The sequence below is a fragment of the Pseudoliparis swirei genome, unplaced genomic scaffold, assembly GCF_029220125.1.
Source record: "Pseudoliparis swirei isolate HS2019 ecotype Mariana Trench unplaced genomic scaffold, NWPU_hadal_v1 hadal_29, whole genome shotgun sequence".
Taxonomy (NCBI): domain Eukaryota; kingdom Metazoa; phylum Chordata; class Actinopteri; order Perciformes; family Liparidae; genus Pseudoliparis; species Pseudoliparis swirei.
Window position 1 is genome coordinate 62,029 of NW_026613265.1, and position 16,858 is coordinate 78,886.

The 16,858-nt window shown below is 53.0% G+C and overlaps 2 protein-coding genes across 2 annotated transcripts in view; one reads left to right on the top strand and one right to left on the bottom strand.

Moving 5' to 3' along the window:
• Positions 1 to 5,636, top strand: part of LOC130191224 (cysteine-rich protein 2-binding protein-like) — a 14,119-nt gene extending 8,483 nt beyond the window's left edge. Inside the window, exons 4-12 of the mRNA XM_056410890.1 lie at positions 2,144 to 2,259; positions 2,330 to 2,451; positions 2,534 to 2,706; positions 2,948 to 3,279; positions 3,491 to 3,928; positions 4,044 to 4,177; positions 4,277 to 4,452; positions 4,731 to 4,921; positions 5,345 to 5,636. Of these exons, the coding sequence (XP_056266865.1) occupies positions 2,144 to 2,259; positions 2,330 to 2,451; positions 2,534 to 2,706; positions 2,948 to 3,279; positions 3,491 to 3,928; positions 4,044 to 4,177; positions 4,277 to 4,452; positions 4,731 to 4,921; positions 5,345 to 5,518 (1,856 nt within the window). The 3' untranslated portion in view covers positions 5,519 to 5,636. The remainder of the gene's footprint in view (positions 1 to 2,143; positions 2,260 to 2,329; positions 2,452 to 2,533; positions 2,707 to 2,947; positions 3,280 to 3,490; positions 3,929 to 4,043; positions 4,178 to 4,276; positions 4,453 to 4,730; positions 4,922 to 5,344) is intronic.
• On the bottom strand, positions 5,620 to 16,579 carry dzank1 (double zinc ribbon and ankyrin repeat domains 1). The gene is made up of 16 exons (XM_056410888.1): positions 16,465 to 16,579; positions 14,992 to 15,043; positions 14,562 to 14,677; positions 14,428 to 14,489; positions 14,006 to 14,123; positions 13,741 to 13,887; positions 13,170 to 13,295; positions 12,868 to 13,090; positions 9,940 to 10,073; positions 8,804 to 8,887; positions 8,647 to 8,734; positions 7,289 to 7,329; positions 7,119 to 7,197; positions 6,898 to 7,024; positions 6,610 to 6,684; positions 5,620 to 5,904 (listed from the first exon to the last, which is right to left on the bottom strand). The coding sequence occupies exons 1-16, from the start codon at positions 16,465 to 16,467 to the stop codon at positions 5,742 to 5,744; spliced, it is 1,638 nt and encodes a 545-aa protein (XP_056266863.1). The 5' UTR covers positions 16,468 to 16,579; the 3' UTR covers positions 5,620 to 5,741.
• Between the last annotated feature and the right edge of the window lie 279 nt (positions 16,580 to 16,858).

The window sequence follows — 16,858 nt, forward strand, 5'->3', positions numbered from 1 at the left end:
GGGCATCACTACTGTATCATAGAGATAACACATGTAGTTCTCCTGGTGTCCACTAGGCATCACTACTGTATTATAGAGATAACACATGTAGTTCTCCTGGTGTCCACTAGGGCATCACTACTGTATCATAGAGATAACACATGGTTCTCCTGGTGTCCACTAGGGCATCACTACTGTATCATAGAGATAATACATGTAGTTCTCCTGGTGTCCACTAGGGCATCACTACTGTATCATAGAGATAACATGTAGTTCTCCTGGTGTCCACTAGGGCATCACTACTGTATTATAGAGATAATACATGTAGTTCTCCTGGTGTCCACTGGGGCATCACTACTGTATTATAGAGATAACACATGTAGTTCTCCTGGTGTCCACTAGGGGCATCACTACTGTATCATAGAGATAACACATGTAGTTCTCCTGGTGTCCACTAGGGGCATCACTACTGTATCATAGAGATAATACATGTAGTTCTCCTGGTGTCCACTAGGGGCATCACTACTGTATTATAGAGATAACACATGTTGTTCTCCTGGTGTCCACTAGGGGCATCACTACTGTATCATAGAGATAATACATGTTGTTCTCCTGGTGTCCACTAGGGGCATCACTACTGTATTATAGAGATAATACATGTAGTTCTCCTGGTGTCCACTAGGGGCATCACTACTGTATCATAGAGATAACACATGTAGTTCTCCTGGTGTCCACTAGGGGCATCACTACTGTATTATAGAGATAATACATGTAGTTCTCCTGGTGTCCACTAGGGGCATCACTACTGTATTATAGAGATAACACATGTAGTTCTCCTGGTGTCCACTAGGGGCATCACTACTGTATTATAGAGATAACACATGTAGTTCTCCTGGTGTCCACTAGGGGCATCACTACTGTATTATAGAGATAATACATGTAGTTCTCCTAGTGTCCACTAGGGGCATCACTACTGTATTATAGAGATAACACATGTAGTTCTCCTGGTGTCCACTAGGGGCCTCACTACTGTATTATAGAGATAATACATGTAGTTCTCCTGGTGTCCACTAGGGCATCACTACTGTATCATAGAGATAACACATGTAGTTCTCCTGGTGTCCACTAGGGGCATCACTACTGTATTATAGAGATAATACATGTAGTTCTCCTGGTGTCCACTAGGGCATCACTACTGTATTATAGAGATAACACATGCAGTTCTCCTGGTGTCCACTAGGGGCATCACTACTGTATTATAGAGATAATACATGTTGTTCTCCTGGTGTCCACTAGGGGCATCACTACTGTATTATAGAGATAACACATGTTGTTCTCCTGGTGTCCACTAGGGGCATCACTACTGTATTATAGAGATAATACATGTTGTTCTCCTGGTGTCCACTAGGGGCATCACTACTGTATTATAGAGATAATACATGTAGTTCTCCTGGTGTCCACTAGGGGCATCACTACTGTATTATAGAGATAACACATGTAGTTCTCCTGGTGTCCACTAGGGGCATCACTACTGTATTATAGAGATAACACATGTAGTTCTCCTGGTGTCCACTAGGGGCCTCACTACTGTATCATAGAGATAACACATGTAGTTCTCCTGGTGTCCACTAGGGGCATCACTACTGTATTATAGAGATAATACATGTAGTTCTCCTGGTGTCCACTAGGGGCATCACTACTGTATTATAGAGATAACACATGTAGTTCTCCTGGTGTCCACTAGGGGCATCACTACTGTATTATAGAGATAACACATGTAGGTCTCCTGGTGTCCACTAGGGGCATCACTACTGTATTATAGAGAACACACATGTTCTCCTGGTGTCCACTAGGGCATCACCACTGTATTATAGAGATAATACATGTAGTTCTCCTGGTGTCCACTAGGGGCCTCACTACTGTATTATAGAGATAATACATGTAGTTCTCCTGGTGGCCACTAGGGGCATCACTACTGTATTATAGAGATAATACATGTAGTTCTCCTGGTGTCCACTAGGGGCATCACTACTGTATCATAGAGATAATACATGTAGTTCTCCTGGTGGCCACTAGGGGCATCACTACTGTATTATAGAGATAATACATGTAGTTCTCCTGGTGTCCACTAGGGGCAGCTAGATGAAACTAATTGTGTCCTCAGCTCAGCTCCGTGGGGAGCAGCCCAGCTACCTGAAGGGAGACAACTTCTTCAAATTCATCTGCTGCTCTGAAGACGGGAAGGAGAGCTTTGAGAGGATGAGACTCACCTGGCAGCAGGTAAACTACCACGCACGCACGCACACACGCACACGCACACACGCACATGGTCATGGTTGTGTGTGTCCAGGTGGTGATGCTAGCCATGTACAACCTGTCTCTGGAGGGAACCGGCCGCCAGGGCTACTTCAGGTGGAAGGAGGACATCTGTGCTTTCATTGGTCGACACTGGACCTTCCTGCTGGGCGCGAGGTCTGCCTCTCCTAAGGGTCTCAGGTACCGGTCTGACCCAGACCGCTGCCCGTTGCCGTGTTTGACCTGTCGACCCCTTCAGGAAGAAGACCTCCACCTGGTGGAGCACGGTGGCCGGCTGCCTGTCGGTCGGCAGTCCCACCTTCTTCCGGTCCGGGGCTCAGGAGTTTGGGGAGCCGGGCTGGTGGAAACTGGTCCAGAACAGACCCCCCACCCTGCGGCCGGAGGCGGACAAGTCCTCCACCAAGACCAAAGGTAAGCAAGACCGGGACCACGACCCTCACCTGGGACCCTCGCCCGGGACCCTGACCCGGGACCCTGACCTGGGACCCTGACCCGGGACCCTCACCCGGGACCCTGACCTGGGACCCTGACCTGGGACCCTGACCCGGGACCCTCACCCGGGACCCTCACCCGGGACCCTGACCCGGGACCCTGACCCGGGACCCTGACCCGGGACCCTGACCCGGGACCCTGACCCGGTCTCTCCCTGCAGCCTCCAGGCCGGCCGTGGAGCCGGCGCCGGCCGTGGAGGGCCTGAGGAAGCGTGGGAGCAGGAACGCCGTGGAGAACGCCATCCAGCTGAAGGAGAAGCGCTGCCGGACTCACGAGGCCAAAGACATCCGGCGTGCACAGAAGGAGGCGGCGGGCCACGCCGACCGCGGCGCCGCCTCCACGCTGGCAAAGCCGAGCGCGGGCCGCGGGGCGGCGGCCGGGCGCCGGCCGGACCCGGTGCTGGAGAAGGGCGAGGTCGTCGACTTCTCCTCCCTCAGCTCGTCGGACCGCACGCCGCTCACCAGCCCGTCGCCGTCGCCGCCGCCGGATTTCGCTCGGGGCGCCGGGCGTCATTCGCGGCGCCCAGCCTGCTGTCGGAGGCGGACCTGATGCCGGACGCCATGCGCCGCAGGCGCTGTTCCACGGTGAGTCGCGGTCGCCGCTTCGGGCGCCGGGCGAGCCGATGAGTGACGCGCCGTCTGCCTCAGACGACGAGGAGCCGGAGGGATGATCGACCCCGGCGTGAGTACGTCCCATTGCCCAGCGGCGGGCGGCGCGCAGAACCTCCCGCCGCGGCACGGCAGCACATCAAGCGCGGTTAAGCCGACAGCGAGGGACGGGCGACCTGACGGGCGGCGGAGGAGCGGCGGGCGCGGAGGGGCGCCCGCTGGGGGCCGGCGCGGAGGATACCTCACCCGAGAAAGCGGACGGCGGCAGACGGGCGCGGCCTCGGCCGCCTGTACGAGGAGCGTGCTGCCGCCTGCGCCGCCTGCCGCGCCCTGGGCGTGGCGCCGCAGGCCAGGCGGCTGCACAGGAAGCTGCTGCTGCCCGCCGCCAAGCGGCAGCGAGCTTGCTGGGCTGGACGCGCGTCAGCGCCACCTCGGCCTGGGGCTCTACGGCGCCCAGGGCGTCGGGCGCTGGTCCCGGCGCCGCCGTGAGAAAGTACCACCGCCAGGAGCTCCGGATCCTGGATCGGTTCCAGGTACCCGAGACCCGCCCACCTGGTTCTGACCCGTGACGGGGATAATTCAAACTGCTGGTTCAGCCCGGTGGTCTTGCCGAGTCCTCCAGAACCCTGACGGTCTTGTTCCTTGCAGACCAACCAGTCCAGCAGACGAGGCGCCGAGCAGCGGTCCGTGTCCTTCTGGCGCCGGCTGATGGGAGCAGAGACCGGATCGGACCAGACCATCAAGAGCCCCTACACCTCCCGGAGCCTGAAGCCCTTCATCAGGTACCTCTGGGGTCCTTGAGGTGGTTGGGGTCTTCATCTGAGGATCCTGTTGGGTCCAGGAGGTCCAGGTCCTCCTTAGTCCTCACAGCTTGTTTCCAGGAGGGACTACGAGAGTCGTCCGGTGAAGCTGAGGCTGCTGGATGAGATCCGGGCGTACCCCCACAGGAAGGAGTCCTCCTGGACCCCCGAGCCCAGCGCCCCCCTGGACTACTGCTACGTGCGGCCCAGCCACATCCCCTCGGTCAACGCCATGTGCCACGACACCTTCTGGCCAGGTACAGATCCTCCTAGAGCCGCCCCCCCGCCAGCCCTCTCCCAACCCTCGGTTCCCCCAGGTGTGGACCTGTCGGAGTGCCTCCAGTAGCCCTCTAAACCCTCGGTTCCCCCAGGTGTGGACCTGTCGGAGTGCCTCCAGTAGCCCTCTAAACCCTCGGTTCCCCCAGGTGTGGACCTGTCGGAGTGCCTCCAGTAGCCCTCTAAACCCTCGGTTCCCCCAGGTGTGGACCTGTCGGAGTGCCTCCAGTAGCCCTCTCTAAACCCTCGGTTCCCCCAGGTGTGGACCTGTCGGAGTGCCTCCAGTACCCGGACTTCAGCGTGGTGGTCCTCTACAAGAAGGTGGTGGTGGGCTTCGGCTTCATGGTCCCCGACGTGAAGTACAACGAGGCCTACATCTCCTTCCTGCTGGTCCACCCCGAGTGGAGGAGGGCCGGCATCGGGACCTTCATGATCTACCACCTGATCCAGGTGAGACCGCATGTTCACGGAGCCTGAACGCACCGTGAGAACCTTATCTACCTTCAGTCCTCATGTTCACTGAGCAGAGCCTGAAGGCCCCATGAGAACCTTATCTACCTTCAGTCCTCATGTTCACTGAGCAGAGCCTGAAGGCCCCATGAGAACCTTATCTACCTTCAGTCCTCATGTTCACTGACTAGAGCCTGAAGGCCCCATGAGAACCGTATCTACCTTCAGTCATGTTCACTGAGCAGAGCCTGAAGGCCCCATGAGAACCTTATCTACCTTCAGTCCTCATGTTCACTGACTAGAGCCTGAAGGCCCCATGAGAACCGTATCTACCTTCAGTCATGTTCACTGAGCAGAGCCTGAAGGCCCCATGAGAAGGTTACCTTGAAGGTGACTCTAAAGCATGATGTAATCCCCCCCCAGACCTGCATGGGGAAGGACGTGACCCTCCACGTGTCGGCCAGCAACGCCGCCATGCTGCTGTACCAGAAGTTTGGCTTCAAGTCGGAGGAGTACATCCTGGACTTCTACGATAAGTACTACCCGGTGGACAGCGCGGATTGCCGCCACGCCTTCTTCCTCCGCCTGCGGCGCTGAGGCCCACTGCCTGGCTCCAAGGCTCCCGGGCAAAGTCTGGCTTCATGAAGACTTTGATTCAAAATAAAACCTGAAGGAACCACATGAACCATTTAAATAAACCGTTTGTTTTAAAATACGTTTAATGTCAAATCCATCAGTGAAGCTTCACCTCATGGAGGCTAGAGGGAGTCCTGTGGGACTAGAGTGAGTCCTGTGGGACTAGAGGGACCCGTGGACCAGGTCACAAAGCATCCAGGGTCCCTTTGGGTCTCCCCAGTCCTCCCAGCAGGTCCAGTCCGGCCTGCGCAGCCAGCAGAGACACCATGGCGTTGCAGCCGCAGTTCACCGCCACGTCGTACGCCGTCTGCCCGCCGCCGTTCCTCCGCCTCACGCCGGCCCCACAGCTGAGTGATGTCATCAGCAGGGGGAGGAGCAACAACGTGTCCAACCAATCAGGGTGGCAGTAGTAGTAGTAGCAGTAGTAGTAGAAGCAGCAGTAGTAGTAGTAGTAGAAGCAGCAGTAGCAGTAGTAGCAGTAGTAGAAGCAGTAGTAGTAGTAGCAGCAGTAGTAGCAGCAGCAGTAGTAGTAGTAGCAGCAGCAGTAGTAGCAGTAGCAGCAGTAGTAGCAGTAGTAGCAGCAGCAGCAGCAGCAGTGCAGTAGCAGCAGCAGCAGTGGTAGCAGTAGCAGTGGTAGTGGTGGCAGTGGCAGCAGCAGGTGGCAGCAGCAGCAGTGCAGCAGCAGCAGGTGGAAGCAGGTGGCAGCAGCGTGGCAGTGGTGGCAGTGGCAGTGTTGCAGCAGTGGCAGCGGTGGCAGTGGCAGTAGTGGCAGGCAGCAGCAGTGCGGTGAGCAGCAGTAGTAGTAGCAGCAGTGGTAGTAGCAGCAGCAGTAGCAGTAGTAGCAGCAGTAGCAGCAGTGGTAGTAGCAGCAGCAGTAGCAGTAGTAGTAGCAGCAGTAGTAGTAGCAGCAGCAGTAGTAGCAGTAGCAGCAGCAGCAGCAGTGCAGTAGTAGTAGCAGTAGTAGCAGTAGCAGTAGCAGCAGTAGTAGCAGCAGCAGTAGTAGTAGCAGCAGTAGTAGCAGTAGCACAGTCTGTGGACCAGGTGTTTCATACCCCAGCAGGACCTGAGCACCCTTCAGGCCTTCAGATCCCAGAGCTGCAGCTTCATGCAGAGCCGTGTTCTTCATCCTGAGGAGGAGGAGTTTGATCATGTGACTTCATGTTAATATAACATAATGAAAGTTCCCTGTGGTCATTTATTCTGAACCAGTCGCAGGTCAGTGTTCAGGGCTCTCATCTGCGTATTAAACGATGACTCTATGGGGACCTCCACCGTGGGGACCTCCACCGTGGGGACCTCCACCGTGGGGACCTCGGGTCTCGGCCGTGTGGTCCTCTCACCGTCCAGACTGCTGGTTCACGTCGGCGCCGCGCTGCACTAAAACAGGAAGTATGTCGTGGTGACTGCTCACCACAGCCACCGCCAGAGCGTGCTGGCCAGTGCTGCTGCAGCAGGAAGGGTCCGCCCCTGGTGGCCAGGAGGAAGCAGACAGGTGGTGTAAGCTACGTCGATGGCATCGACCAATCGGGAGCAGTTTACTGGTTGTCCTCAGAGACTCGTACCTGATCCAGGAGCTGCTGGATGACGTTGATCTCACCTAAACCTGGACCCAGCTCCTTCAACAACTGCACGTCCCTCACCTGGAACCAGGAGAACCAATCAGAGAGGAGCGTTCATCTGGGACTGTAACACAGAACTCAGGTAAGTTCAGACCCGACAGAAGTTTCTTACCGGAGGTTTGGGAGTCGGGTTCAGTTTGGGAGAACCACTTCCTGTCGGACACAAAGCAGGGCATCAACATAAAGGTGAAGACGTGGTTCTCTAGGTGTGATGATGAAGGTGAAGAGGTGGTTCTCTAGGTGTGATGAAGAGGTGGTTCTCTAGGTGTGATGATGAGGGTGAAGAGGTGGTTCTCTAGGTGTGATGATGAAGGTGAAGAGGTGGTTCTCTAGGTGTGATGATGAAGGTGAAGAGGTGGTTCTCTAGGTGTGATGATGAAGGTGAAGAGGTGGTTCTCTAGCTGTGATGATGAAGGTGAAGAGGTGGTTCTCTAGGTGTGATGATGAGGGTGAAGAGGTGGTTCTCTAGGTGTGATGAAGGTGAAGAGGTGGTTCTCTAGGTGTGATGATGAAGGTGAAGAGGTGATTCTCTAGGTGTGATGATGAGGGTGAAGAGGTGGTTCTCTAGGTGTGATGATGAAGGTGAAGACGTGGTTCTCTAGGTGTGATGATGAAGGTGAAGAGGTGGTTCTCTAGGTGTGATGATGAGGGTGAAGATGTGGTTCTCTAGGTGTGATGATGAAGGTGAAGAGGTGGTTCTCTAGGTGTGATGATGAAGGTGAAGAGGTGGTTCTCTAGGTGTGATGATGAAGGTGAAGAGGTGGTTCTCTAGGTGTGATGAAGGTGAAGAGGTGGTTCTCTAGGTGTGATGATGAGGGTGAAGAGGTGGTTCTCTAGGTGTGATGATGAGGGTGAAGAGGTGGTTCTTTTGGTGTGATGAAGGTGAAGAGGTGGTTCTCTAGGTGTGATGAAGGTGAAGAGGTGGTTCTCTAGGTGTGATGATGAGGGTGAAGAGGTGGTTCTCTAGCTGTGATGATGAGGGTGAAGAGGTGGTTCTCTAGATGTGATGATGAAGGTGAAGACGTGGTTCTCTAGGTGTGATGTGAAGATGTGGTTCTCTAGGTGTGATGATGAAGGTGAAGACATGGTTCTCTAGGTGTGATGATGAAGAGGTGGTTCTCTAGGTGTGATGATGAAGGTGACGAGGTGGTTCTCTAGGTGTGATGATGAAGACGTGGTTCTCTAGGTGTGGTGATGAAGGTGAAGAGGTGGTTCTCTAGGTGTGATGATGAAGAGGTGGTTCTCTAGGTGTGGTGATGAAGGTGAAGAGGTGGTTCTCTAGGTGTGGTGATGAAGGTGAAGAGGTGGTTCTCTAGGTGTGATGATGAAGAGGTGGTTCTCTAGGTGTGGTGATGAAGGTGAAGAGGTGGTTCTCTAGGTGTGGTGATGAAGGTGAAGAGGTGGTTCTCTAGGTGTGATGAAGAGGTGGTTCTCTAGGTGTGGTGATGAAGGTGAAGAGGTGGTTCTCACTGAGGAGGCTGTCGGCACTTCGCTCCGTAACGCTGCTCAGAGTCTCGGTCCGGCCTGCAGGTCTACCGCTGTCCCCTGTTGGATCCACCTGAGAACAAACGGTCACCTTCTGGTCTCGTGAAGCGTGACGAATGGGTTCCGTGTATTGAGAACACACCTGATGTTCTTCTCGTCCGGCCGACACGAAGCTGACGGTCACACTGACTTCATAACAATCCTCCTGAACCACAGCAGAAACCATCTGAAGGAGACACAATGCGTCACCTGACAGGAAGGACCACCTGACAGGAAAGACCACCTGGTTAGGATGGACCACCTGGTTAGGAAGGACCACCTGAAGGGCCACCTGACAGGAAGGACCACCTGAAGGACCACCTGACAGGAAGAACCACCTGAAGGGCCACCTGACAGGAAGGACCACCTGACAGGAAGAACCACCTGAAGGGCCACCTGACAGGAAGGACCACCTGGTTAGAAGGGCCACCTGGTTAGGAAGGACCACCTGAAGGGCCACCGACAGGAAGGACCACCTGAAGGACCACCTGACAGGAAGAACCACCTGAAGGGCCACCTGACAGGAAGGACCACCTGGTTGGGAAGGACCACCTGGCAGGAAGAACCACCTGAAGGGCCACCTGACAGGAAGGACCACCTGGTTAGAAGGACCACCTGACAGGAAGGACCACCTGGTTAGGAAGGACCACCTGACAGGAAGGACCACCTGGTTAGGAAGGACCACCTGACAGGAAGGACCACCTGGTTAGGAAGGACCACCTGACAGGAAGAACCACCTGACAGGAAAGACCACCTGAAGGGCCACCTGGTTAGGAAGGGCCACCTGACAGGAAGAACCACCTGAAGGACCACCTGACAGGACGAACCACCTGAAGGGCCACCTGGTTAGGAAGGACCACCTGACAGGAAGGACCACCTGAAGGACCACCTGGTCATGATGTCTGAAACTGAGTCTTTTAACTTCCAGTTACTTTGAGATACTTTCACTCTGTTGGCTCTGGCGGTGTGGCCCGCCTGCCGGTCCACAAGGACCGACCGCCGGTCTGCCCTCTCAGTCCTTGTCCTGGTGAGCCTGCATGAGGTCATCTGGTTTCACCAGAATCCAATCCGGTGACTCCGATGTGGAGCTTTAAGAAGAACTCTATAGAACCAGAACACCTTCTCTCTGATGGTCTGGTTACTGATGGAGGACTATAGAGGCCCAGGACTAAACTGAGCTTGTATAGACTCTTTACAAGCTCAGTTTAGTCCTGGTCCGATCAGGTAAAGTTTCCTCACAGTAACTTTAAAGAGTCGGGTCTTGCGTACCCGGCCCAGACGAGGCTCTCCCAGCAGAGTCCTGAAGGGGGCGTTGTTCTGAGCGTAGCTCCTCAGGTGAGCACACAGGTGGTCCAGCTGCTTCCTCCAGAAACCTGAGGACACAGGCGGGTTCAGTCCAGCAGACCTCTACTGGGGCGAGGTACTCGTATATACCTCGACCAGGGCTGACGGCGGTCAGTAGGAGTACTTGTAGGAGTACTTTACCTCGACCAGGGCTGACGGCGGTCAGTAGCCATACTTGTAGGAGTACTTTACCTCGACCAGGGCTGATGGCGGTCAGTAGCCATACTTGTAGGAGTACTTTACCTCGACCAGGGCTGATGGCGGTCAGTTGTAGTACTTGTAGGAGTACTTTACCTCGACGAGGGCTGACAGTGGTCAGTAGGAGTACTTTACCTCGACCAGGGCTGACGTGGTCAGTAGTCGTACTTGTAGGAGTACTTTACCTCGACCAGGGCTGACGTGGTCAGTAGTCGTACTTGTAGGAGTACTTTACCTCGACCAGGGCTGACGTGGTCAGTAGTCGTACTTGTAGGAGTACTTTACCTCGACCAGGGCTGACGGCGGTCAGTAGTCGTACTTGTAGGAGTACTTTACCTCGACCAGGGCTGATGGCGGTCAGTAGTCGTACTTGTAGGAGTACTTTACCTCGACCAGGGCTGACGGTGGTCAGTAGTCGTACTTGTAGGAGTACTTTACCTCGACCAGGGCTGATGGCGGTCAGTAGTCGTACTTGTTGTCATACTTGTAGGAGTACTTTACCTCGACCAGGGCTGATGGCGGTCAGTAGTCGTACTTGTAGGAGTACTTTACCTCGACCAGGGCTGACGGTGGTCAGTAGTCGTACTTGTAGGAGTACTTTACCTCGACCAGGGCTGACGGCGGTCAGTAGTCGTACTTGTTGTCATACTTGTAGGAGTACTTTACCTCGACCAGGGCTGATGCCGGTCAGTAGTCGTACTTGTAGGAGTACTTTACCTCGACCAGGGCTGATGCCGGTCAGTAGTCGTACTTGTAGGAGTACTTGTCGGAGTACTTTACCTCGACCAGGGCTGACGGCGGTCAGTAGTCGTACTTGTAGGAGTACTTGTAGGAGTACTTTACCTCGACCAGGGCTGATGGCGATCAGTAGTCATACTTGTAGGAGTACTTTACCTCGACCAGGGCTGATGGCGGTCAGTAGTCGTACTTGTAGGAGTACTTTACCTCGACCAGGGCTGATGCTGGTCAGTAGTAGTACTTGTAGGAGTACTTTACCTCGACCAGGGCTGATGGCGGTCAGTAGTAGTACTTGTAGGAGTACTTGTAGGAGTACTTTACCTCAACCAGGGCTGACGGCGGTCAGTAGTCGTACTTGTAGGAGTACTTTACCTCGACCAGGGCTGATGGCGGTCAGTAGTCGTACTTGTAGGAGTACTTTACCTCGACCAGGGCTGATGGCGGTCAGTAGTCGTACTTGTAGGAGTACTTTACCTCGACCAGGGCTGATGGCGGTCAGTAGTCGTACTTGTAGGAGTACTTTACCTCGACCAGGGCTGATGGCGGTCAGTAGTAGTACTTGTAGGAGTACTTTACCTCGACCAGGGCTGACGGCGGTCAGTAGTCATACTTGTAGGAGTACTTGGAGTACTTTACCTCGACCAGGGCTGACGGCGGTCAGTAGTCGTACTTGTAGGAGTACTTTACCTCGACCAGGGCTGACGGCGGTCAGTAGTCGTACTTGTAGGAGTACTTTACCTCGACCAGGGCTGATGGCGGTCAGTAGTCGTACTTGTAGGAGTACTTTACCTCGACCAGGGCTGATGCTGGTCAGGAGTACTTTACCTCGACCAGGGCTGATGGCGGTCAGTAGTCGTACTTGTAGGAGTACTTTACCTCGACCAGGGCTGATGCTGGTCAGTAGTACTTGTAGGAGTACTTTACCTCGACCAGGGCTGATGGCGGTCAGTAGTACTTGTAGGAGTACTTTACCTCGACCGGGGCTGACGGCGGTCAGTAGTCGTACTTGTTGTCATACTTGTAGGAGTACTTTACCTCGACCGGGGCTGATGGCGGTCAGTAGTCGTACTTGTAGGAGTACTTTACCTCGACCGGGGCTGATGGCGGTCAGTAGGAGTACTTGTAGGAGTACTTTACCTCGACCGGGGCTGATGGCGGTCAGTAGGAGTACTTGTAGGAGTACTTTACCTCGACCGGGGCTGATGGCGGTCAGTAGGAGTACTTGTAGGAGTACTTTACCTCGACCGGGGCTGACGGCGGTCAGTAGGAGTACTTGTAGGAGTACTTTACCTCGACCAGGGCTGATGGCGGTCAGTAGTCGTACTTGTAGGAGTACTTTACCTCGACCAGGGCTGACGGCGGTCAGTAGGAGTACTTGTAGGAGTACTTTACCTCGACCAGGGCTGATGCCGGTCAGTAGTCGTACTTGTAGGAGTACTTTACCTCGACCAGGGCTGATGCCGGTCAGTAGTCGTACTTGTAGGAGTACTTTACCTCGACCAGGGCTGACGGCGGTCAGTAGGAGTACTTGTAGGAGTACTTTACCTCGACCAGGGCTGACGGCGGTCAGTAGTCGTACTTGTAGGAGTACTTTACCTCGACCAGGGCTGACGGCGGTCAGTAGTCGTACTTGTAGGAGTACTTTACCTCGACCAGGGCTGATGGCGGTCAGTAGTCGTACTTGTCGGAGTACTTTACCTCGACCAGGGCTGATGCCGGTCAGTAGTCGTACTTGTAGGAGTACTTGTCGGAGTACTTTACCTCGACCAGGGCTGATGCCGGTCAGTAGTCGTACTTGTAGGAGTACTTGTCGGAGTACTTTACCTCGACCAGGGCTGATGCCGGTCAGTAGTCGTACTTGTAGGAGTACTTGTCGGAGTACTTTACCTCGACCAGGGCTGACGGCGGTCAGCAGCGGTTGGTAGTCTCTGGTCTCCTGCTGCTTGCTGCGTTGAAGCTTCCTCTGAGTTTCCTGCCTCTGCAGCTCGGTGGCTGATGGGTAATACAGTCCAACCGTCTGAGTGGACTGCTCAGCAGTGGGCGGGGCTAACTTTGTGCTGGGAGCGGCTCCGGAGGGGGGCGTGGCATCAGTGGACATTGGAGCTGAAGCCTGCTCACAGAGGAGAACAGTGTGATGTCACCTGGTGGGTGGAGGTGAGGCCTACCTGGTGGGTGGAGGTGCCCCTGACCGGTCGTGTGATGTTGGGTGGGGGCGGGGCTTCCAGGAAGGTGCCGCAGGTGGGGCAGTAGAAGGCGTCCGGGGGTCCGTTGGCACCGCACCGCCAACACACCACGCAGCTGGCTGCATGGCCGCGCTACAGGTACACACAGCACTACATTTCCCACAATGCTTCATGTTCCACTAGCTGAGCTCAAAGAGAAACTGCTTGGCTCTCTGCCTAAATATGAACATAAGATCAACAAAAGACCAGAGATGCTAACTCTGGCTAGCAAGCTACCATTATGGCCAGAGCACACATGGAGGCCACCATTTTGATGAGTTCTTCTTCTGTCTTCTGAGTCAGGAGTGCAGAAATACATCCAGGATGTTTGAAAGCTTAGCTTAGCTCAAGGACTGGAAATCAGTGGGTAACTGCTAGCCTAGCTTAGCACAAAGACAGTCTTTGTGCTAAGCTAAGCCGGAGTAGTTAACACCTGTCCAGGTTTGTTTTCTGACAGCTGGACGCGGTGAGTTCAGGTGTCACAGAACCTGGCATCACCACGGTGACGCCGGTTACACCCGGTGCCGGTTACACGTACCGGCTGCACACGGCGCTCACAGGTCAAACAGGTGGACACGTGAGCTGGATTCCTGCTGCCACAGCAAACACCTGTGTGTACCTGCAGCGTGAGGCTGGACTGTGGTTGTAGTTGTTGATGGATGGAGGCCTCACAGAATAAACAGGTCTGAGTGTTCACAGGAACCAGAGACTTACAGAACACACAGCACAGCATCTACACACACACACACGAAATGTGACGGGAGCGTTTCTGCTGAAATCTGATTTGACAGTGGGTGCAGTACCTGTCCTCCCTCGGCAGGGGGCAGTGTGTGCTCCGGCAGGGGGGCGAGGGAGGAGCCACACTGAGCACAGAAGCCAGAGAACGGGTCTGCAGGCCGGGCGCTCAGACACTCAGCACACCTGCACAGGGGAGAGGGAGTGATGTCATCAGCTGTGATGACACCGCTTTCTCCTTTTTGTTTCACGGTTTTCCCAGCATGCTTTGCTGTGGCTTAGTCTGAATATTCATGAAAAGTATGTTAGTTAATAGACGTGTTTCACAAGGTTTTACTTGAAGAACACTTTAGTTTTCAATTTGTAAAAATCTGAGGACAATGTGTTCTTGTTATTAAGGTTTCTGAGGACTTCTCCCTCTGAAGAAGGCCAGCAGGTCCTTTAAGGTTCCGGATGATGTCATGAGGGAGGCCACCAGCAGAGGGCGCACCGCAGGAAGTGAGTGTGCCGGAGGATCCGGGCCGTGCTGCTCCGCTGCGCCGCCGCCGCCCTCTGACAGGAAACAGCTCAGGATGAGTCGGCCTGGCGGCGTCCGGTGGGACCGGCTGCTGGTGTTGTGCTTACCGTGGAAGGGGAACGTTGGGCGTCGCCCCCTGGTGGCGGCTGGGGCGCAGCGCCCAGCCGACGGCTCAGGAAGCGAGGCGCCGGGGGAGGAAACGCGTTTCCCAGCATGCTCGGGTCTGAAGGAAGCGGCCGTGTTTAGAGCATCTCATGTGGAGTATTAGCAAAGTTAGCGCACAGTTAGCTTCTACATGCTGACTCTACAAAACACAGCTGATTAGCTTGTTAGCTAACAACAAACCACATGTCAATCAGACCGCTAAGCTACCACTGATTAGCTCCAAACCGCCACCATAAGAGCAGATCCACAGCCCGACACGGTTTATTATACTCTTATATTATTATGTTTGTATATTAATTATATTATGATACAGTAGAAGTGTCAGAATACGCAACGTTTATTCTTATAGAGTCACAGATAACATGAACCCACCTGAGGGCCTCAGGGAGGAGCCAGCAGAGCTCAGGGCCCCTTCAGGCGGAGGCTGGAAGTACAACAACAACCATCACAACAGCAACCATTACAACAACCATAACAACAACCATCACAACAACACACATTACACCAACAACAATCACAACACACATTACACCAACAACAATCATCACAACAACACACATTACACCAACAACTATCACAACAACACACATTACACCAACAACCATCACAACAACACACATTACACCAACAACAACCATCACAACAACACACATTACACCAACAACAACCATCACAACAACACACATTACACCAACAACAATCACAACAACACATTACCAACAACAATCATAATAACACACATTACACAACAATAATTATCACAACAACACATTACATTAACAACTATCACAACAATAACACATTACACAACAACTATCACAACACAACACATTATAATTAACAACCATCACAACAACACACATTACACCAACACACATTACACCAACAACAACCATCACAACAACACACATTACACCAACAACCATCACAACAACACACATTACACCAACAACAATCATCACAACACACATTACACCAACAACCATCACAACAACACACATTACACCAACAACAATCATCACAATAACTATTACACAACAACAACACATTACAACAATATCACATTACACATTACACACAACAACAATAACAACACATTACACCAACAACTATCACAACAACACACATTACACCAACAATAATCATCACAATAACACATTACCAATAACTATCACAACAACACACATTACACCAACAACCATCACAATAACACACATTACACTAACACACATTACATTAACAACAACTATCACAACAACACACATTATACTAACAACTATCACAACAACACACATTACATTAACAATAATCATCATAATACACATTATACCAACAACCATCACAATAACACACATTACACTAACAACAATCATCACAATAATACATTAATTAATAACTATCACAACAACACACATTACACCAACAACAATCATCACAACACACATTACACCAACAACCATCACAACAACACACATTACACCAACAACAATCATCACAACAACACACATTACACCAACAACTATCACAACACACATTACACTAACAACCATCACAACACACATTACACCAACAATCATCACAACAACACACATTACACCAACACACATTACACCAACAACAACCATCACAACAACACACATTACACCAACAACCATCACAACAACACACATTACACCAACAACCTTCACAACAACACACATTACACCAACAACAACCATCACCACAACACACATTACACCAACAACCATCACAACAACACACATTACACCAACAACCATCACAACAACACATTACACCAACAACCATTACACCAATAACCATGACAACAACAACAACAACAACAACCATGACCCCCGGTCACAACAGGCTGATCGTGGAGTCTGACCGGTTGGACCTCCTTCGTGTCTGAATCCACCAGCTCAACCCAGAAGAACTTCGTCACCGTGGAGCTGTCTCTGCCGTCTCTAAAGGGACAGACAGGGAGAGACAGACAGGGAGAGACAGGGAGAGAGAGACAGGGAGAGACAGACAGAGACAGGGAGAGACAGACAGGAAGAGACAGACAGGAAGAGACAGACAGAGACAGGAAGAGACAGACAGGGAGAGAGAGACAGAGACAGCGAGAGACAGACAGGGATGTCTAAGAGGCTGGACAGGAAGTGACATCATGGTTGGGTCAGGTGATCACTTACCTGGTGACGGCTACGGCTCTGACAGCCACTCGACCGGCAGGCAGCCG

Coding starts and splice junctions, on each gene's coding strand:
- dzank1 (XM_056410888.1), bottom strand. Junction 14,490..14,561: donor CCCAACGTTCCCCTTCCACG/GTAAGCACAACA, acceptor GTTTCCTGTCAG/AGGGCGGCGGCGGCGCAGCG. Junction 13,888..14,005: donor CCCCTGCCGAGGGAGGACAG/GTACTGCACCCA, acceptor GTGAACACTCAG/ACCTGTTTATTCTGTGAGGC.